The sequence below is a fragment of the Rattus norvegicus genome, chromosome 1 (genome assembly GCF_036323735.1).
Source record: "Rattus norvegicus strain BN/NHsdMcwi chromosome 1, GRCr8, whole genome shotgun sequence".
Classification (NCBI taxonomy): domain Eukaryota; kingdom Metazoa; phylum Chordata; class Mammalia; order Rodentia; family Muridae; genus Rattus; species Rattus norvegicus.
This window is the reverse complement of record NC_086019.1, coordinates 222,852,026-222,875,846: the sequence shown is the minus strand read 5'-3', so window position 1 is coordinate 222,875,846 and position 23,821 is coordinate 222,852,026. Positions and strand designations below refer to the sequence as shown.

The following is a 23,821-nucleotide window of genomic DNA, read 5'->3' as shown; positions in this document are numbered from 1 at the left end:
TCAACGGGCTGGGTGAGCACCTGATCACTGCGGCATCTACTAAGACAGAGGTCAAGGGAAGTCAGAGGCTCAGAGTCATTTACTAACAGCTCCTTCCCTGCTACCACTCCTACTATCTCAAGAAAACAACATTTATTTTATACTAATCATCTAATCACCTATTCCTGCACACACACACACACACACACACACACACACACACACACGCTGAATAATACAACTTCCACTCAATTATCCAATTTCCTAAATGAGAAATTTAAACATTGACACCAGCTAATGTTAGTGTTAAAAATGTAGCATAGTGTGAAAATGTGTAATGTACACACATTCGCAAATTGGCTCTCTTTTAAGAAGCACTTGCCTGGGGCTGGGTATATAGACCAGCTTGCAGAGCGCTTGCTTAGCAAGCATTAGCAAGCATCTGGATGGGGTTCCTAGCATTGTGTGAACGGGGTACACTGGCGTAAACCTGTCACTCCAACACAGCCATAATCTCAGCACTTACGAGATGGAAGCAGGAGGATCACAAGTTCAAAATTGGCCATGGTTATGTGGCCAGACTGAAGTACACAAGACTATAAACAAACAAAGAAATGATTTGGCTACAAAACAAATGGATAAAACTTCTTTTCCTAAAACATTCCTTTTAGGAAACTAGAATTCAGAAGAAGAGGGGGAAGGGGAAACAAGTCCTTCCTTCCGTCCGTCCGTCCGTCCTTCCTTCCTTCCTTAATAATAACGGTTATGATGAACTATTGGCACTGTGAACTTCAGGATGTCAGAAGAGGCCATGTCCAGCAAGAGCACTACACGGCGATGGGTGCTAGTGCTCATCACCACTGTCACCACCACAGCTACAATGTGCAAGAGACCCATCAGATCTTGAGTGCTGAGATTACGGCTATGTTGGGGTTATAGGTCTATGTCTGTTCATGCAATGCTAGGGACCCCACCCAGAACCTAATGCATGCTAAGCAAGTGCTCTGCTAGCTGGTCTATATACCCAACCACAGAAGACTGCCTCCTGTGACACAGAGACTAGCTCACAGCCAAGGGTGGGCAGGTACCCCTTCTCTGGATTTCTCTATTCCCTTGTACTCCTACCAGCATAGCTCAAACTCTTAGGTCAAATTGTTAATATGCTTCTGGCTCTACAAAGTTATATCCAAAGCCTGAAATCTAAAATCATACTGAAAGATGAGGTTTTATCAATCCTGAAACCCTACATGTGAACATATGTGGGAGTGAACATGCTTGTCAGTCCTCCAGGTTTCTGTGTATCTCCTTCTTTCCATCACAAGCACACACACAGCCACTTACATGGACTCCCAAAGTCTTTGTGCTTGGCACACTTCCTACCAATTGAGCCGTCCTCCCCAGTCTTTTCTCAACTGAATTTTTAGGCTTCAATATACAGCTAAGACTGACCTTGAACTATTATTGTCCTCCTGCCTCAGCATCCTGGATACTGAGATTACAGGATCTACTATACTGGCTGTCCTAAAATCTTTTACTTTTCCTAGTTTTCATGGGGGCATGAACAATAGAGGGGTTTTTTTTTTGGGGGGGGGGTCCCTCTTATGTAATTTCCTATGAAACCTATCCTAACAGATTTATCTACTTTCTTCTGATAATGAACTGGATAGGTTCACAAACACTAGAAATCTGGAGAAGAAGCTTAAGTGAACTTGATACCGGAAGAATATTCCCATAGAACAAGAATAAAATTCATTAAAAAAAAAAAAGTATTCTCAGAAGTGAGAAGGGGAGAAAATCCACCTAAATACCAATGAAGGGATATGGGGAAATGCAGAAAACTGATCATTCACAGATCACAAAGAGGACTAGCCACACAGAACTACAATGAGAAAAATGAACCCACATTAACACCCAGGGAACAAGCAGAGCAAGGTAGGAAGAGAACACCTGTGTATTCCTAACTGCTATGAACTTCCTAATAGGAGTCATGTGAACAAGAAAAAAAACTTCCTGGAGTCATGTGCATCATAGTTCAGAAAATAATATGAAAATAGTATTTACTCCGACTTTATCACACATTATACTGTGTTATTTCATATATAGGTATTTTTTTAAGAAAAACTAAGGGAATCAGAGACAAGCTTGGTTCCTGTTTCATGAGAGATGATCAACAGAACTCATGATATTGTATAAAGAAGTTCCAGGGAGCATCATGAAGCCAAGTTCAATAACTAAGAGAATTAGGTATATTCTAGTAGGTTCCGATCTACTTACTTTGAGGCATAGAGCCTGAAGCTAGTTACAAATTCCAGATGAATGATGAAAGCTTTCTAGCAAACAGATTAACTGAACAGATTAATCCTACTGACTGTTCAAGGGACAGACTAACACAAACGGAAGATATGACGAGGCAACTCCAGTGTGGGGTGCAAGCTTGATCTTTACAGCACATTGGTAACTGAGACTCTGTAGTGACAGCTCTCTGGGAAGGACATCACATGTGTTCGTTAAAATCAGCAAGACTCAGAGCAGACCTCCTAGGAAGACAGACAGCACAGTGCTCTTAGATACAAGTCTCGGACTTCATCCTTACATGTTGTACACAAGTATGAAACTGCCACACTGAGCCCTACAAAAATATGTACAAACATTGCATTAGTTAGAAGTTTGGCAAAGCATAATAGTGCACACCACTAACCACGGCACTCTGAAGGCAGAGGCAGGCAGATCTCTGTGAGTCTGAGATCAGCCTGGTCTACATCACGAGTTCTGAGATAGCTAGAGATACATAATGAAACCCTATCTTTCTTTCTTCCTTCCTTCCTTCCTTTCTTCCTCACCTTCTTTTATTTCTCTGAGGAAAATATTTTTTTTCTCTATTCCTCTAAACAAATTAATGGAAAAAGGGTAAGAAATCCTCACATAAGTCAACAATACTAAGGGAGGTTGTGGGGGAAAATCTCAAATGCCTGAAGCAAGGAACACTAAATGGAACTTCAACTGTTACCTGCCTGACTTGGGGGAGAGGTTCTTAAGAGAAACTAGAGTCAAGCCATGCTAGTCTTCCCTCTGACTTCACCTAAATCAGGAACTGAGGACTAGAAGCAACTCTGCTTTGGCCAAGTGGTTTAGACACGCAGACAACCACTCACCATCACAGGACAAAGATATCCCCCACAGCAAGGCTGTCTGAAACTATCTCTCATCAAAGCTTGGCTCATCCAAAGTCAGAGAAACAGACTGAATTGGGGAAGAGTCAACAACACAGAGAAGCAAACGTCAAAGACCTGGAGAGAGCTCCATACAGCCTTCACAATACTGAGAAAAGCGCTAAAAATAAAATACATACCATGATCTCTTGCCAGTGACAGCGAAAAGACACGAACTCAGTACGCATGTGCACACCCACACACCCACACACCCACCCACCCACCCACATACACACACACCCTTACACCCCTACACAGACATCTCACACCACACACACCACATCTACACCCACACACACACACACACACACACCCTTACACCCCTACACAGACATCTCACACCACACACACCACATCTACACCCACCCACACACACACACACACACTCCATACTCTACACACACCCTGAGCCCTGATCTTGGATGAATAAGCTGGACAAAATCTATAACAATCCTAAATGAAAATAAAGGCAAGGTATAGAACACAATAAAGGGAAGAATCTTCTGGAAGATGTATTTACTTTAGAAACTGAAGAGAAATGAATTGGTTCGGCTTTGACGTATATCAAGAAAATTTAAGACAATGTACTCTGCTGAAATAGGAGACTAAAAAGAGATGGTAAAACAGAAGCCGCCAGAGAGTTACAGAAGGGAATAAGAAAGAAAAACTTGCAAAAACTGAAAGTGAATTTGGAGATAATAATACAACATTTCATTCATTCAACCCCAATTACTGACACTTGTTCTTTATATGCTAAGCCCTGCCAAGTCAGTGACACAGGCAATCTGAGCAAATCTCACTGGAAGGAACAGTTAGAAGAAATGAAAGAGAAGTTGACAGTTCTGGTGGAAGAAACCCAGTTATGAATGACTAGTATGCATAAAGAAAAAAGTCACTATGACAATATAAAAGGAAATCATACATTGGGGGAATCCTTGAACTACAGAATAAATGTGCATTTGGACTATGTACTTTGTCATTTAAGCATAGTTAAAGGAAAATAAGGACAAAACAGAGAATTGAAACCTGCAGATGCTCTTAGGTTCCCGTGCTATATAAACAAACCTGAACAGGCAATCAAAAAGAAAATGTATTCAGACTGACTTCTTGCCAAATTTAGATGTCAGCAGACACTACAGGGGCATCTATTATGTGAATAATGTAACTATAAAAGAGATATCATGTGTGTCTCTTATACCCAAGAAAATCAGTGGAAATTACTTCATCCATGAATACTTTAAGTTTAAAAAAAAAAAAAAAACCTATCTGAAGTCTGGGGGTGTCACTCAATAGAGTCCCTACCTAGCATGCACAAGACCCTAAGTTCAAATCCCTAGTACTGGGAGATAGAAATAGTAAAAGTATATTCACTTAAACAGAGAACTCATACTAAATGTTTTAAGCTTTTTAAAAGATTTATTTACTTTATATGTGAGTACACTGTAGCTGTCTTCAGACACACCAGTAGAGGTCATCAGAACCCATTACACATGGTTGTGAGTCACCATGTGGTTGCTGGGAATTGAACTCAGAACCTGTAGAAGACAAGTCAGTGTTCTTAACCACTGAGCCATCTCTCCAGCCCATGCTAAATGCTTTAATACATACAGAATATAAATATAATAAAACTTGTGGAAGAAACAAAATGATGTCTTACTACTTGCATAAAGTTCTTTAGACTTAAATTACAATAATTTATCCTGCTGATCCCAGTATTCAGTATGAAATCAAAGTGTTAAGGAGTTCTTAAAACACTATGAAAATGCGAACGCTACCCTGTGAATTTTAAGAAAGAAATCCTGTTCAATCGTCTTCCAAACACTGAAGACAGCACAGACTGCAGCAGGCTTCAAAACCTTTGGAGTCCAGACAGAAGCCTGAAAAAAGGAAGAGCCTGGAGCAGAAGAAGGACAAGCCAGGAAGATTAAGACAGATGTGTCTGAATGGTGGCAGCTGTCCCCACGAAAGGGGCAGAACCAAGGAACCAGGTTAACTCGGTAAACACAGAAACAGTCCAGAAGAGCCTACGGACAACACCTGTTATCATCAGACAAAGGGAATTCAGCTTTTTCTACATTTAGCCATTAAAAAGACCATTCATAAAACACAGACCTAGAAAAAAATGCCTTAATAATTCACAATTTTACAGTGCTCTTACACTGTTCATCATCCCATACATTCAGCACTGTCTCTGAAAAGACTGCTACAGACATAAAACATGTGTAAATTAAAATGCTACTGCTACCACTCACCAGTAAGATAGGAAAATGTTTGTAAGCCTTGTACTGCCTGTATGTTTATAATAAACAACAGAAATAAAATGCATAACACAGAGATAAAGCACTTGGAAAAGCAGAGAACAGAAGTCATACAGATCAGGGGACAAGTGAGTTACAGTCAGAATGTCTGCTTTCACAAAAAGAATTTATGTGAGTACAGCCATAGCAACTGTCAATCAAGTGTTTCTGTGTGAACGGAGTGGGTCAGTTCCAATAGAAGCAATGTGCCCGCCCCCAACAGTACAGTGGACAAGAGAACAATATACCCACTGCTGGTCCAGGTAAGCAAGACTGCCTGCTGCACAGGGTGGGACCATAATAAACACTGCTTCTCCTCTGAAGCTGACAAACTGAGAAAGAGCATGTGTGATGCTACTAAGAGCTCTATAAGGTACCAATAGAAAGATTACAATTAGACCACACAGCCTGGAGGCCGCACTTTAACCCCAGCACTCTGACACAGAGCAGGCAGATAGATCTCTGTGAGTGCCAGACCAGTCTTGGCTACAGTGCAAAACAGAAAAAAGAGGAGGAAAAAAACAAAACACGAAAAGTAGATTACATCACTCTGAAAGTATCGACATAGAAAATACAACATAGGAAAACCTAGTTCAGAAGCAGCAGCATGGCTCAGTGGATAAAGGCAATTGCTACCAAGGCTGCTGACCTGAGTTCAGAGCCAGAACATATACAGTCCAAGGAGAAGACTGATTCTGCAGAGTGTCTTCTGACCTCCACTCACAAGAGAGTACATGAACTCACCCAAAATTAATTAATTAATTTTAAACTTGGAAAGCAGCAATAGTAAATAGAACAGAAAATGTCCAGTGTGGTGGTACAATTCTTTAATAATCATATATCTATATGTATATATTTTGTGTCCACAGAATAAAAATCAACTGTATACTAGGCTGTAACAAATTCTAAAATATAAAAATAGTAAAGGCCATATCCTGTCTAAATGACATAAAACAAATAAATAACAGAACCTCATTCCTACAATGCCTACACTAAAGAGGCTAAGGCAAGGGGACACAAGTTTAAGGGTAGCCCAGATATCTGTCATGAGGCTGTCCCAGAAAACCAAAAATTAAAAAGAAAGGAGTAATGATGAATATCATAATTTTAGAATTTCTACCAAAGATAGCAAGGAGAAGAGAAATGCAAACCCTTCGACAGTTCTAATTAAAGTCAAGAAAATATTAAAGAACTGAAAAAGTGCCAAAACCTAGAGCAAAGGGAATGAGTAAGGAACATGCCAAGAGCATCCAAGGGCTGCAGACCAGCCTTCCCTCCAGTGAAGCACTGCAACACAGACACCCATGTTTAAAGCAACACAAGTAGAAGTCAAGCTGAATGCAAAGGCTCCACCTGCAGTGCCAGCCCTTGGAAGGCTGAAGCAGGAAGATCAGGCTGTTCAAGGACATCCTGGACTACATGAGATCCTGTCTCAAGAGAACTGAAAAAGGGAAGGGACTAAAGGGGATGGAAAGAGAGGAGGGAAGAAAAGGGAAGGAAGAGAGAAAAGAAATAAATATATAGCAGTGAAAAGCTTTAAAAAAGAAAAAAAAAAAAGGAAACCAGGTATGCATGATAAAATAAAAAATACGAGAGGCTAGGGGAAGGCGATTTTGAGGCTGGCTTGAGCTACCCAGCAGGCTGGAGACTAGTTTAGGATAACAGAGTGGAGCCCTCTGTCTCGAACTCAAAACAGGAAAAGAAGCCAGAGTTCTACCTGATGCCATAGGTGAAGATGAAGTCAAACTGGACCAAACTGAACCAAAGCGTGGCATGCAAGGAAAGCCATAAAACTCCCAGTACAAATGGAAGGGCAGTTCATGACCCTGGATTTTAAGCATGGTTTCTTAACATCTGACACTTAAAGTAGAAGCAACAAAGAAAACACTGATAGACGAGGCTTCATCATGATTAGAAACTTCTCTGCTCAGAACAAGTTTACATACAGCAGTCTGTTGGACGGCCTGACTGTTCTTACCCAACCCTTTGGAACTTTTGGCCTAGGGCATAATTTCGAAGTTCTATAAATACATTAGTAATGTTTAAGTTTAAAGTGATGTTTAATCCAGTTATGGTAGCACACGCCAGTAAGATATGCTGAAGAGGTGGCAACGAACGCTAAGGCCACCTGAAAAGCCATATGGAAACCTACTTTATAAAAGCTTCCTAAAATATATATAGACATGAAAGGAATCTAAGTGAAGTCACCACATAGTAGGGTAGACAATTCCCCAACTAGACTATGCCAGCAAGTAAAGCCTCCAGTGCATGATTACATCATGACCAAAGGGGTCCCAGGGACCTCATCACCCACACAGGCACCACAGGCTATTGCCAAGGCAATTGGTTGTTCTCCACAACCTGACAGTACGGTCCTATTGCTAAAGACAGCACTTACTTGTGTCATCCAACACAGAAGCTTCACCCTGCTGACTAGTGTTCACAGTGCTGAAAGATACTATACATACCACCACAGAAGAAAAGCAATCATCACGCTCTCAGCTACACGCCCCTGAACCTCCAACAGGGACCGGGCTGCAAGTTATACTGGTACAATAGTGGTATAAATGTTACGGGAATAACTAAGCACTCTTTACCATTTGAAATTAAGGTCCACTCCATGAGATGGAACCTATACCTGAAATTGCTGGCATGGCCAAAAACCTGACACTCATAGGATAGGGCATAGCCTAACCTACTACCATTATTATGCCAAAGGAACATAGAAACAAAACGACTCCTAATGACCTATTACCGTACCCACAAATCAGAGCTTCAGTCAACACTCATCAAAGAAGCTTTTTCTTGCACTAGATGGGAATTAATAACAATGCATAGAGAATGAGAGACTTTGGAACTCTCAGTCCTAAATAGGATACCTTCATCAAAGGCTCCCTTCAAGACTATGCAGAAGAGGATAGTGGAAAGAGTCTAAGAAACAGAAGTGATGGATGACTTCAAGGAAATAGTTTGCTCTAGACCCAGAAGAAATGATGCATATAAGAACTCACACAAAGGAAATCATTAGCTCAGTGGTAGAGCGCTTGCCTAGCAAGAGCAAGGCCCTGGGTTCGGTTCCCAGCTCTGAAAAAAAAAAAAAAAAAAAGGAAAGGAAAAAAAAAAAAAAGTATCACTGGTTTTGGGGTTGGGGATTTAGCTCAGTGGTAGAGCGCTTGCCTAGCAACTGCAAGGCCCTGGGTTCGGTCCCCAGCTCCAAAAAAAAAGAAAAAAAAAAAAAAAAAAAAAAGAACTGACACAGCCTGCAGCAGCAAAACCAAACTTGTATAATTTTAGCCAGATGGGATCCCAATACTGAGTGAAAGAAGTCGACATAAGGTCTACCCGTAACCAAGAAGCTGTCTGTAATTGATACCTGCTGGCAAAGGGCAAATCAGTTCTCTATGATGGATGGAGTGTCACCGGGTACATGAACCACTCAGGGAGCAGCTAGCAAACATAAAATGAACTCCATGCTTTTTTCTGTGTGAACTATTTTTTCATTTTATTTTCTTAATTTTTGATTTTCATGCTTGTGTTTTGTGGAGGTTTTTTTTTTTTTTTTTTTGAGAGAGCAAGCGAGCATAAACATGGTTGGGTAGGGAGGTGGGAAGAATCTGAGAGGAGTTGGAAGAGGACTATAATCAAAATATACTGCATGAAATAAATATCTTAAAAAAATAAAAAAAATAAAGTGATTCTTAACACTCTAAATAACTAAGGCATTTGTTAAGGCTCCTTTTCTTTTTCAAAGATACACTTTAGAGCATTTTTGTTAGTATGTTTTGTAGGCAATTTAGAAAAGAATACATAGCCCATTCAATAAAACACAAATAAAGACAAAATTATTTTAATGGCTGTCAATCAGACTGTCAATTATAATCCAGTGAGGGCTAAAATGGACCAAAGCAGTAACACTGTCAACGAGCATGAAAGCAACCCCATGTATACTCTTCTGAAAAACAGAATCAGATGTTAAATAAGCTTCTGAGTTGACAATCCCATGCCAAGAATCCAGCCTTAAGGCGGTATACACAAGTGTACAGACAGGCACCCCTACAACAGTCACTACAGCATTAAAATTGTCCTGATGGAATTAAAGTGAAACTTCAAGTACAACAGTGATAGAAATAGCTCTCCAGGCCCCTGATATTTTATCATTTTTGCCAATTTCTGTGGTAAATACTCCTACCACAGCTAATTTCAAACCACCAAAGTGAAGGCACTGGGTTTGGTAAAGCTGAGACAAATTTTGTAGAAGCAGCTTTTATGAGCTGATATAAACTAGCCGCCTTCACATGATTCAAATACACTGAGGATGGGCAGCTCTCCAGATAGAACATTATGCCCAGCATGTGCCAGACCCTGGGTTCAACCACAGGGATACTTATAGGCACACACACCATAACACTACACTGCTAAAAAGCTGTAATTAGGATGTGAAGTTTCTATACTAACATAGCAGTGCAGTGTACATATTACTGGATAAAATATTACATTGAACAGCTTATGAAAAATGTGAATGACATGCATACTTCATTACCATGTTCAAAAAGAACCATACCACAGTACTAATAATGCTGCATTCAATTGTGTGTGTGTGTGTGTGAAACAACACAATAAATAGGATTTTCATGCATTATCTACAACACAATAAGATTTTTTTTTCTTTTCTTTTTTTCAGAGCTGGGGACCAAACCCAGGGCCTTGAGCTTGCTAGGCAAGCGCTCTACCACTGAGCTAAATCCCCAACCCCATGAGATTTTCATTTTAAAATAGAATATACAGGGGTTGGGGATTTAGCTCAGTGGTAGAGCGCTTGCCTAGCAAGCGCAAGGCCCTGGGTTTGGTCCCCAGCTCCGAAAAAAAGAAAAGAAAAAAAAAATAGAATATACCAAAAGATCAACAAATTTGGCTTGATAATAAAAAACTTCCGAATAACGCAAAACAAAGGGAAAAACAACAAAGAGCAAGTATGTCAAGTTCAGTACATATGATAAAAAGCTAATCTCATTTATATGCTTGGAGCACATTAATAAGCAAAAGAAATGAGGATACAAGTCAAAAAGAAAAAATCCTAAGAAAGTCAACTAAAAACAAATATGGCCGTGATGACTGTCACTGGTGATTGAATACAGATTTCAAATGCAATGACTCCCCATATAACACTGCTCACAGTGGGAATTAAATACAATTGTTTAAGAATCATTTTGTTTTTTCACTTCTCCTGACCCAGAAATAGAATTTATATATAGCAACTGTCTTTGTTTTAAAAGCTACCTACCCAGAACTTCATCAGGTACTATTTGAAAGAGAAACATTGAGTATCAAGCATTGTGAATGCCTTCAACCCCAGCACTCAGAAGGCAGAGAAGCAGGGCTCTTTGAACTCACTCTTGTGAGTTTGAGACCAGTAGGAGCTACACAGTGCTCCAGGCCAACCACAGCTACCAGGTGACCCTGTCTCCAAAACAAAAGGAAAGAAAGAAAAAAGAAACAGAAAAACCTATATGTCAAAACAGAAAACTGCTGGGCTGAAGAAGCAGCTTAGTAATTAAGAGCACTTGTTGCCCTGCAGAGGACCCAGCCTCAGTTTCCAGCACCCACGTGGTGGCTCACAACCATCCAGGGGACTGGATGTCCTCTTCTGACTTCCATGGGAACCAAACACATATGGTGCACACATACATAAAGGCAAAGCACTTATACACAAAGATAAAATATTTTTTAAAAGAGAAGCACTGAATAAATTAATATAATTTCCCCACATGGAGCATTGTATACCCATATCAGATGTAAATGTGAATTTTGTCACAGCACACAGAACATGCTTACAACAGTATCAAACTGATCACACCTGTGCAAGACATACCAAAAATACAACAGAAGAAGAAGGAACAGTACCCAGAAAAACAAAGGTCATAGTTCTTACGTTATATTGGAACATTCTGGATGTATTTATGAATTAATTTTAAATCCATTTTTCAATTGTGTGTGAAAAAAAGACAAAAATATAATTAACAGAATGGAGTGACATTTACTCAAAGGTTAATATAAAAATATCATGTATTTAAGAGTATAAGAAAGTTCTCAAGTGAAAAAAATGTTTTCTTGTCCCAAACTTGAACCTTATATTTTCTTTTCTTTTTTTCAGAGCTGAGGAGCGAACCCAGGGCCTTGCGCTTGCTAGGCAAGCACTCTACCTCTGAGCTAAATCCCCAGCCCCTGAACCTTATATTAAGTGCAATGTTTCCTCACTTTTTTACTACATTAGAAAGAACCACCTGAGAAAATATTACATGCTCATCTCTAATTATAAATAGAGAGTAAGCCAATATAAATTCAATACCACTAAAGAAGAATACTCTTATAAATTTATATAGATATAAAAAGCTAATTCTATAACTGGGTGACTTGGGTCTACTGATACACAGGACATTAACTAACTAGCCTCTCTCAGAGGATTCACTGTAATTTGAGAAGTAATTCATAGACTCTAGGGATTTAGGAAAACCCTAAAGAAGATTCAGTTCCCAATGTATGCATGGTCAGGAGCAGAAATCCTACCAAAAATACGTTTTTCAAAGGTCTTTGTTTTACTGTAATGAAACAATTCTTTACCCAGAAAATCAAGAAGCTAATCAAAATCCTGGAAAAGCTACGGCACCTACCGCTGGTGATAAGAGACAGTGTCTAGCATTGATAACCATTTCTAAGGGAACATCTTAAATGACCCAATATAAGAAATATAAAAATGAGAGGTAGAAGCAGGTAGAACTCTGTGAATCTGAGACTAGTGTAGCCTACATAGTGAGTTTAGGACAGCCAGAGCTACAGAGTGAGAGCCTGTCTCAATCAATCAATCAATAAATCAATAAATAAGTAAGACTGTCCATAGAGCATTAATTGTTGTACACAGCCAAGTCCCTTCCCCTCCAAACGTACCACTGCAAGCCAGGAATGTGTTACAAGGGCTCAGTAAAGACAAAATTATTAGTTCCATCAAAAACTGAGTCATGAAACTGGTTTCAAGTATCTTTTTGTTGTAGCACCCAGTTTTTCAAATTATTCATTTTCTCAAGATATCTTTTTCCAAATTTGAGTCAAGAAATCCCATGCAGTTGTTACTGTGCAGCTCCATTTTCAATGCTGGTCCCAGTTTGAAACAGACGCTGGGCATTCTTCAAACGTTAGGCCAGAGGGCTCAGGTGTAATTTGCTTCTAGAACAGCAGGCTCAGTGACCACCTGCTGTGGGTCAGTGCTCAGTGTGCAGGCCTACACTCAAGTCTTTTAACATCTACACTAGAGGACTGGGGATATGGTAACTAGAGGAGCAGGCAGGAAGTCCTGGACTCCATCCTCAGTGCCACACTGAATTGAGAATGGTGGCCCAGGCCTATAAACCAGCACTTAACTTAGGAGGAAGAGGAATTCAAAGTCATCCTCAGCTACACAGTGAGGTCTGCTACATAATGAATTCAAGACTAGCCTGAAAAAGAAAAGAACCTGCAAGAGATTTAAAGATGATAACCCCCTCCATGGGTGTCTAGACCAAAACGTCTAAGTTCTTTCTAAAAGACCTGCCTCTGAGTATGAATCTTTCTGGCAACAACAGCTCATGGTATTGCTTATCTTCTTGTTGCTTTGGGCAACTGAAATGTGCTCTGCAATAGGAGAAACAAGTCAAATAAAGGCATTTCCTGGACAAGAATGACTCAAGTCATACCCTCATGACTTACTACAGGAGAGCAGGCTTCTCAAAACCTAGTTCTCAGTACCTCAAACAATTGACAGAAAACAAAAACTAAGAAAAGCCACGGTGCAGCCAGGCTGCAAGCTTTCTTTTTAAATGTGGAGGGCTCTTTCCAAGACCGCTGTGCATGAGCTCCGTGCTGAATATAGCCACTCTGCTGGAGAATGACTACAACATACAGTCCTGTCATCCAACCCAAGCTTCCTGGACTGTGTGCCTCCCAGTTTACCAGCCGAGAGAGGGACAGCACCATGAGGCGAGACGATCAAGGGATCACTAGGGAGAGAGCTGGATATGCAGCACTGGCCTGCTCTTCATGATGGAGGCCGCGGAGCAAAAGACTGACATTTCTCCTTTGCTCTGTGCTCTCCTTCCAGAGACTGCTGAAGACACAGCCACGGTCCTACCACAGCAGCACCCTCTGCCTTTCCACACCTTGGATCCCATCTCTGTCCTCTGCCCTGGGACTGTTATGGCCCTAAAACTGTCCAACCACAAACCCAAGAGCAAAGCCAAGAGCCTGATACTAAGATAACAAGAAGACAGCAGCCCAAGTAAACCAGGACTTGGCAGTGTCATCCACGGGCCTGGCACCTCTGCAGAATCTGGCTCTTCTCAGTTTTCCTAAGACCTCAGAGACAGTCCTGATGTTGCTTCTTTGACCACAGCCCTTCTAGAGATGCAGACAAGTGGCACAGGAAGTTGTTTTCTTAAGGTTCCTCTTAACTGTGCATATGCCAACTAGAATGGTACAGAAGCCAGAGCATCGAATGCATCTAAAACAAAAAGTATGAAGTTCTTTCTCTGCAGACCTCTGTCACGGATATTTTCTTGTGTATATTATAAGCCCTAAGAAGATGGGCACCGTGATATGATGATGATGAGCACAAGTGCTCTGCTTACTGACGATGCATCTCTCCTGTTAGCTTCAAATGTAAAAGAGGTGCCCCCCACCCCATATCCCTCTTTGGAATATGAAGCCCTCAATGCGCACCTCAGGAGCCCGCCAGTGGTCATTCACAGACAATGGGGAGCAGAGAGTATTTGTAAGCTAGCCCAGTGAAAGAACAACAAAAGGACCAAGTCAGAGGAAGCTGGCTTGGGTAGTTTAAAAAAAAAAAAAAAAAAGACCCCTGCCTAAGCAGACAGGGCACAGCAAGGCCTCTCCAGCTCCACCCCTGTGCTGCCCAGGATACTGCCTTTCCTGTAGGAAGCAGGAGACCCATGCTGATATGACAGAAGGATTTTGATACCACTCCCTGTGAAGACAGAGCTACTATCAGCAGCACGCCAGGCAGCAGGAGGGAGCGCTGGACAGCTAAGGCCTCATCCTCAGGCCTTGCTTACTGAGCATCCTATCCATCCCATTTCCACCATTAGCAGGGCTGCTTGTATCACACTGGAGTTACTGCAGCGAGGAGAGAGAAGATCCAAACCAGTCCGCAGGATCCACCAAACTGGCAATGCTTCCTTGCAAAGCTCCTGAGATGGGAGGAGATGCCCTCCCTACATCCACATACTCAGACCCCTCATCCACAGATCAAAGGAACTGAAGTCCAAGGTTACAAAAGAGAAAAAAGGGGGGGAGGAGGAGGAGGGGGGATGGGGAGGAGGAAGAGGAAGAAGAGGAGGGGGAGGAGGAAGAGGAGGAGGAGGAGTTGTTTCTAAGTTCACATGGTCCTTGGAAATCTTTCTCCTAGAATTTCTTCATTCTATGTCTCTACAGAAAAAGAAAACTAAACAAATGAACAGAATTACCCCCTAAGATCACTCTATAGGGGAGGAAAAAATACAAGTAGGACAGGAACACTTACTGCCTTTTACAGATTGGAGGAAGATATACATTACTATCCAAAACATACCATAATAGTGTTTGATTATTTCACTCTGCCATTATGTCAAACCATTATGTGACTTGTCAATTCTCAAAAATATACAAGAGCTACAGAGTGAAGAGTTAAGTACTTAAGTACCTTGCAATTCTTTTAAGGGCAAACTATGTACAAGAATTAAAGTCATTCTGTATTATTAGAACAAGTCGCAGGAAATGGGTCATCTCTCTAGGACAAGAGGAAAATTGCATCTGCCTTGTGCAGAAAGAATATACATGTATTACAAGGCAAGCACTGTGTGTGTGAAGTATGGTAAAATATCAATTCAAGTGGCAAAAAATACTACTGCATCTTTATCTTGAAACACACACATGCACCCCTAAAAGAATACACCCCCTGGGGCTAACTGGATTTAACAAACATACACCCTCCCTAATGATCTGTACAGAAATGCAATCAAAAAGAGACCATATAAAGGCACTAAAGTTACTGAGACCAGAGTGTTCAAAACACTGCATAACAAAGATGTGTTGTTACACCACACACGCTGACAGCCCACAGGACCTTCCCCATTCCAGCAAACACATGGTATATCCTATTTGCAAACCCAGCAGCCCATTAGATTATCCTGCACTGGCTCACTAACTCTCTGCTGGTAATCATGAACCAATCTCAAGTCCCTGCCCTCTGAAAAGGAAGGAAGAAGGAGTTGACATTCTGCATTCTGTTCGGTAATGACGTATTTTGCTTTGCAGACCATAGTACAAAGTGCAAAAGAAAGCCAATCGTCTCCTTTCCTGATCACAAACCCTTTTCTTTTAATGTGTCAAAACACCCAACTTCCTGAGCCAGCTCACTGCCACATGATGTCTGACAGAACAGGGAAGTTCTCTAAGTCTGAGAAAGTATTCCTGCAGGGATGTGTAAGGACCCTCACTGGTGTATGAGAGAATAAATGAATGGGTAATATTCACACGGGGTGTGGCACCCAAGGCTACACACCTAAATAAGAGCTGGGCAAGCAAGCACCTCCCCAGAGATCTGCAGCTTCCAAGCGCTAAACGACAGCAGCGAGGTCACAGACAACACTGCTGCCCATACAGCAAAGGCAGTGTAAGAAAGGAATGTTTAAAACAATGGGCTTAAAACATGAAAGAAATTCTAATTCCAGCTTTTAACAAGTAATGACCAAAAAAAAAAAAAAAAAAAAAAAAGGCAAATTCTTAGATGAAGCAATTCATTCATGTTTTCAATACTCCAAAGGGGGGGGGGGGGGGGGTGAAAACCAAAACCACAAGGTTATCTCCAAGAAATACACATACTGGGTTCTAAACATAACTGCTCACTTCCTGTGGCAAAGCCAAAACACCTCATTCTACCTCCTTTTCCTTAATTTGTGGATCAGTTATTGTTCCCTTCTGTGAGGTTTCAGGACTATAATGACATTAATAACACTTCAGAACCCAACCCCATCGCAATCCACTAAACAGTTGAAACTACTTTGTTTCTACAGCAATCCAACTGTCAGGATCCCAGATTAACCCTGCAGTAAAGGAGCATGGGATTCTGAACTCTCAAAGGTCTTGTGTGTCTAACAGCACTCCAGCGGAACAGCTGGAGCTACTGCTTCTCACCCTGAGGCAATGTGACAAGGAAACATTCTCAACAGAAAATGAAGGAGAAACCAGGGAAACCACAAGCACTCCACCTCCTAAAACACAAGGCCTCTTACCGTGTGCCCTAGGTGGCCCACTACTCAAGGAGGAGAGGAAAATGGCGAACACACAGACAAGAAAAGCATTAGAGAAAAGCAGGAAATTTACATCCATTGCCTCCAACTGCTCTACTCTCTTGTGGGAATCCAGCTGCCTCCACACCCCTTGTAACAGGAAATAAAGCCGAGGTAAAATCAGTTATGCTTGGTGAGAGCCACATCTTTCCCCTCCAGGAGCTTCCATTCCAGGAAGAAACAAAACAAAGGTCAGTGACAGGCATAAGACACATCCATTCCCTGACCATCTACTTTCCTTGTCTGACTGAATTCCAGAGAAGCTCCTACAGTGGTCTATAACACGTTTTTTGCCTTTTCTTTTGTATGAAGAAGCACCAGAAAAACCAGCCAGCAAGGCCACACAGGCAACAAGCAATTAAAAAAACAAGCCTAGGGGCTGGGGATTTAGCTCAGTGGTAGAGCGCTTGCCTAGGAAGCGCAAGGCCCTGGGTTCGGTCCCCAGCTCCGAAAAAAAAGAACCAAAAAAAAAAAAAAAAAACAAGCCTAGAGACTCGCTCCGTCCTTCCTGTTGGCACATAACTAAGCAGCACTTCACGCAGCACATAACTTTGCACACAGAAGTGCTTAATATTTCTTTATGTGGACAACATCTGATATGTGGCCATTATTTCTTAATATATGACTAGTAAGAAATTCTGGAGGAAAAGTTTATTTCCCAGTAATTGGTATTCGTTTAGTCAGTGGATTTGAAAGATCTTCACAATTTTATGAACGATATTAATTTTGTTCTTTAATACTGAACTATAAAGAGGCTTAAAGTGAAGCTCAGCAGTAGAGCACATAGATTAGCACACTTGGGTCCTCAGGTTCAATCTCCTGCACGAAGAAGTAAAAAATAAAGACTTTTAGCAAAAACTCAGTGCTGTCTTCAGAAATGACACCTAGGTGTGGAGGCTGACCACGAGCCTAACTAACACGGCAAATTCTGTTTGGCGCTCACAGAACCACATCTGTTTATGTTTCTGTATAACGTAGACTCACAACCACTTTGGACTCTAATTCATCCTGTCAGTATGTATGGGTCTTTTTGCCCTATTGCCACTCAATGGATAAGAAATCAGACATCTACATGTCGGGGATATAACAAATCAAATGGGGTCCTGGAATGTCCTCTATTACATTAGCTACAGCTGCTGGCTCAAAATAGTTGTCTGGATCAGAGAACAGCTTTCCCTCCGTGGGACTCCATTCAGCAAAACAAAAGAAAATGCTCTGTTTACTGTGCACTCAGTTACTGCCACCGATTTAATTACCAACAGTCGTACATCTTACCTTCTATTGCTATTTCACACTTCCCTAGGATTAATTCTGCACAAATCTTAATGACTACCTAAAAGCCATTATAGAAGCTTCCCTTTGAATACTGTCACTGCTTGGCTCTCCAGCCAGGAAATGAGTGTTTAAATCTATTGCTACAAATCTATACATCGCCCTCGATCCAGTACACCAGGTCTTCAGGAGACAGCCCCTCCACAGCAGGTCTGCAAAGGACACAGACCCTCCGCCTTCTCAAGGAGAAACATTCCCAACCTGAAAATGGCTTCTCTCCTTGGCTCCCGGTGTCCGTGCTTCAACAACCAATCAACAATCCACTAACATCAACAGAATAACAACTCCCTTCAGAGAGAACCTGATCATCCTGAAAAATTCTGTTCGTTTTTTTCTCTACTACAAAGCTTGCCTGGGTAGTGAAGAAAAATCTTTCCCCTGTTCCTGCTGAGTTTAGCACAGCACATATAGCCTTATGGTTACAAATGCTGTTTCAGGTCCTTAAAATTTCATCTGAAACACAAACCTAACCATCTTTATTAAACACTCCTGAAAACTGAAAACCTCGTATAGAGGAAATGAGTCAGTTTTCCTAAATAAAAAAGAAGCTATCAAATGTATTCATGGGAACAAAACAGCTACTAGATTGCTCTGGTTCTCTTTTCTGCCCCTACATATATATGCTTGAAGAGATCTAGACAGAATAACTTCACAGAAAAACCAGCAGCAGGGTTTTAATTTAGGTCAAAGTTCTCTGATGAGGAAATGACTTAGTCTAGGGCTGACTGACAGGTATGTGACAGATAGGCAATCCACATAACTCCATGAAAAGTCTTACTCGGAAGGCTCTGTCACAGTCAGCCCGATTTCAGTCTTCACGTATAAACACTTTGTTTTCTGGGGTCTGTTTTGCTTGTTTGTTTTAAGGAAGAGATACATCCCAACAAACACTGGTATTTGGAAATGTATTAAATACTTTAAAGATGAAAAAGCACTAAAAAGAAAAAATGGTTGGTCTTTATAACAACACTGTATTTTGATATCTCCAGAATGTTTATATTAGAGGATTCAGGGTAGTCAACCCTCACAGCTACTGAGGGAAAACTGGAAGGGTACTTAAACGTGCACAAAGCAACTCTCTGACTGAAGCTGGACACGGCCCCAACTCACAGCCTCCCAGGTCCCTTCTTGCTTTACACCGACAACTTTCAATACGAATCCAGTTCCTAACAGTCTGTACTCAACCTGCTGAAGTTCCCTCATGTCAGTATATATCATTACAAACCTTTCTGATAATCAGAGAGGGAACATTAAAAATTCACTATGATCAATGCATAATGGGAAAAAGGCATACATAAAAGAATGAAAAGTATAAACTAGCCCTTATGTAATAAACAGTAATCGAAGCATAGAATTGACTGGTTTTTCTCACATTGCCATTCTATAAGCATAACTGATTCTGGGTTAATGGTGCAGGCCTATGATCTCAACTGGCCAAGAGGATAAAGTAGGAAGACACAAATCTGAAGTTTCCCTAGACAACTTACCAAACCCTATCTCAGAAAGTAAAAAGAGAGCAGCGGCTCCATGTTGGAGCACTTGCCTAGCAAGTGTGAGATTCTGGGTTCGATTCCTAGTATCAAAAGCTGTTCGATTCTAACACACGCAGCACAAAGCACAATGTGCTGGAGCATGCTCATGGCTCAAAGAAGTACATATGTTTTTTTCCAAGATCATAAAATCAATTATCAGCAAATATTAAGACCACTTTTCCAGATTTGTCCTAGAAGCTGGAATGTAGATGGGAACAAAGGAACAAATCTTACCCTGCATAATAAGGTTGCAGAGCGGGACACAGAAAAAGGCTGAAACGTCTTATCTCATTCCTTTCAAAAACCAAACACATATATTCTTCCATTTAAGACTGACCTAAACTCTTCTGTTTTCAATAGGAAGAATCTATCAATAAAAAGGGATCGCTAATCTGATGACTAAGGTCTACAGAGTAAATATTTCAAACACCTGTAAGAAGAACAACAGGGAGAGAAGTGATGTCTTTAAGAAACTGACTAAAGCTTTCCAGTGAGAATCTATAAACTAAAGCAGACACTCAGAGCCATTTGCTCCTCAGAGACTTAAAGACAAATCAGCAATTAAGTGCTGTGATCTGTGTGCCACCAACAAAAATATCTAATGAATAGTCATGATAGTTCAACTTTAAAGGCAAGATAATATACTTTTACACCTAGTAAGTGTTAAGTATCAAATACCTTCTACTGTATCCTATATAGAATTTAAAGCTTTCCTTGAGGTGTCAAAGGAAACAAATGCTAATGTGAAGGATCTAAAGAGAATAAGACAGAAGTTACTAAGTTAAAATGAAACTCTTTACTGTGATAAAATGTCAGAGATCATTCTTCAAGTAGAACGAGATCAAAATGTGTAAGCTCTGTAGAATAAATGAGGCACATACTAGCGTAAGTACTGGATAATGACTCAAAAGAGCCTTACTGGCACACTTGATTATCTCGTCAGATAACCGGTTTTGTGATACCACCATATTTTAATAAGTAAATAATACATTGCTCCCTTGCAGGACAGTTTCCTTGAGTGTCAACCTTGAGTTAAAACTTATTTGAAAACAATTTTACACAGAACTTCAACATGAAGCATGATCCCTCCATGTACAGAAGCCTTCAAAGGTACTAATAATGTGATGAAATACATTCTGTAATCTCCTCTGGATAGATGTTGGTAAAATGAACGAAAGAACTAGGAAATGAAGACTACTCCCAAGGCAGCAGACCAGGAAGGAGCCCCTCCCCCAAGCACTCCCTTGTTCAACACTCATTTCCCTGCTAATCTCACACTCATACACACAGAGACGTTTACACTTAATGTCTATCATGATTACACAAATAATGTGGGTACTGCGTTTGGAAGAAGCCTATCCACACTGAGAACAGCCGTGATTGTTAATGATGCCCAGGGCTCCCACTTCTGACAGAGAACTGTATGGGTTTTTTAAAAAATGTTGTTCATAAATGCAGGTGCTGAATCAACAGCAAATTTTCTACCACCTCCACCAGTCTGTCTCTGATGGGTGAGGTGGGGCCATGTTTAAAGCCTGCTTCAATCTATAATCAGTGAGGGAGGGCCGCCACACACTTACACTGACCACATTTTTAGCAGTAGGACTGGAGGGATTTCCCCTCAGGAAATCATTCCCATGTTCATTTTTTTTAAAGCATAGCATATTATTAAAATAAACAGCATGTAATTAAGTATCTCTATAAGTGTATCCCCCTCTCAGGCATTTAAACCTAGGCCCTCTGACAAACCTAACTCATGGCTGCCTGGAAACCTCGAGCTGTCAAATTTCAGGCAAATAAGTTTGGTTAACTAGACCTCAAATGCCCTGTTCTTAGCTAAACACAAACATATGAAGATTGTAAACAAAGGAAAATTAAAAGCCAGGTCTAAGAGAAAAATCTCTAAAACACATGTTTTCCCTCTTAATTGTATACTGGAACACCGTATATTTATTCCACTTGCCCTTGCTTTTCCCTTCTCAATTTAAAAAAAAAAAAAGAAAGAAAGAAAGAAAGAAAAAGATAAGGCATTCCATTTTCAGCCATGAGAAGAAACAGAAATGATGAGGGTGGTAGACTTACCCAATTTCCCCACTCCCCTTGCCTTATTCCCCTAAAACCCACCTTTTTATTCAGCTCCTTGCCTTCTGTACTGTATGAACACTTTATATGTGCACATTTACCTAACTGGATTTCAATAAAAAAAAAACCTACGCTGGGGAAGGAAATAGCATTGGTAGCCATTTGTGATTGTGATATTTTGCTCCTGACTATAAGTGATCCAGTACATAAGCAGTTCGGTCCCCAAGGTAATGGGTTCCTGGAGCCAGCAGATGGACTGCTCCAGATAGAAAAGAAAGAGGGGAGGGGGGACTTCTCAAATCCCAACCAACGAAGCAATATCCTCTTCTTACAGAAATGTTTGAGAAGCGTTATTTTTACTCATACAAATAAACACAAGTGCAGACATTTTTCAGGCCTGTTCCTGCAAAGCAGTTCATGCTTCCTACCACAGTAGCAATAGTTATGTCATGCTAGCTTGTACATGAACCCTGATCGCTTGATTCCAAACATCCTCTCAGAGATAATAATCAATATAATTCCTATTTGAAAATAGCATTTTCTTCTTAATTTCGTGTTAAAGCAGAATGTTGGATTGTCATTTAGAAAAAAAAAAAAAAAGAGATCTGAGGGAAATTTTCTCGAACTCTTCCCGTTTTTCTTGGAGCCCAGATGGCAAGATACTAAAATGTCCGTTTTAAACAAAAGGTTTCTGTTTGTTTCCAGGAGAGTAACTGAGAGGCTGTGCTGGTTTCCAGTAGAAACTGCTGTGAATTCAGGCATACATCTGGGTCGCCTCATTAAACAAAAGATAGCCGTCTGCTGTCAACAACCACACAGTACAACACTCCCGGATCCTTCATCTTTATCCAGAAGGAATGGTGCAGAAGAGACGCCTGTCACCATCCACTGCCCATGCAACTCTCTGGGGTCACTCCTGTCAGTGGCCTGGTGGCTACAGTGGAGCACATTTGGGCTAGTCTTCCCGCCCCGCCCCTGCCCAGTACGTTAACCCGGGTTTCTTTGGAGCGCCAGCCAAGGCTTCCTCAGCACCTTTCCTAGCTGAATCCAGACCCTAGTCTGCTCCCCGTTTCCACCCTTCCCTCTCCACCCTACAACGCGCCACAATGGACGCTGGCCTGCCACCGCACTGCACGCCATCGCCCACCCGCGCCGCTCGCGCGGACGCTCAGCCGTCCCGCAGACGCGGCGCACAGAGCACGGCCCTAGCTGACACCGAAGGCGCACACCGCAGCTCCGGAGCCCCGGCCCTCGGCCCCTGTGTGCGCGCGCGCGGGTGCGGGTGCCGACCGGGAACGCGCGCGGGGAGGGCAGCGGCGAGCCGGGGCGGGGGGCACCAGGGCCCAAGGGCCGCACTCACCCAGCAGCAGCAGCTTGAGCTCCCGGCGGGCGTCGCGCTTGTCCCTGCGCAGCTGCCGCTCGATCTCGTCGTTGATCCTCCGGGCTTCCTTGGCCTCCTCGCTCAGGCAGCACGCCATGATGGACTCCAGAGTCATTCTTCCGAAGTGCCTCGCTGCAGCCCCGCCGGCGCCCTGCTCACACGCGCGCACACACGCCCTCCGCCCTCGCTCCCCCGAGGCAGCGGCGGCCGCGGAGTCCCGCCGCCCGGGCGCGCGTCAGGGACGAGCTCAGGGAGCCGCGGTGAGGACGGCGGCCGGGCCCGTAGCCCAGGCGGGCCGGGGACGAGCGGGGCCGGGGGCCTGGGACGCGCGAGGAAAGGCCGCCGCGCCCGGCCGCGCTCACACGCCGCCTTCTTGGAGAGCGCGCGGCCCTCCAGGCGCCGCTGCCGATGCTGCCCTAAGCTGTGCGCCCAGCGGCCCGAGCTCATCCACCGAGGCGGCCCAGCAGCGAGCGACCGCCGACGGCTCCGCGCGCCCGGCGCGCCCGCTCCTCGCCGCCGCCTGACTCGGCTCCGGGCGCCCTCGGCCTGCCCGCGCCCACTCGGCTCGCGCGCAAACCGGGCAGCCGGCCGCCGCGCGCTCCCCGCCTCCGCCCCCGCCTCCGCCGGACGCCCACCC

General features: G+C 42.4%; 1 protein-coding gene across 1 annotated transcript in view; it reads right to left on the bottom strand.

Moving 5' to 3' along the window:
• The window catches only part of Gnaq (G protein subunit alpha q), a 246,302-nt gene extending 222,908 nt beyond the window's left edge, over nt 1–23,394 (bottom strand). The window contains exon 1 of the mRNA NM_031036.3: nt 23,164–23,394. Coding sequence (NP_112298.2) covers nt 23,164–23,299 — 136 coding nt within the window. The 5' untranslated portion in view covers nt 23,300–23,394. The remainder of the gene's footprint in view (nt 1–23,163) is intronic.
• Nucleotides 23,395–23,821: the final 427 nt, after the last annotated feature.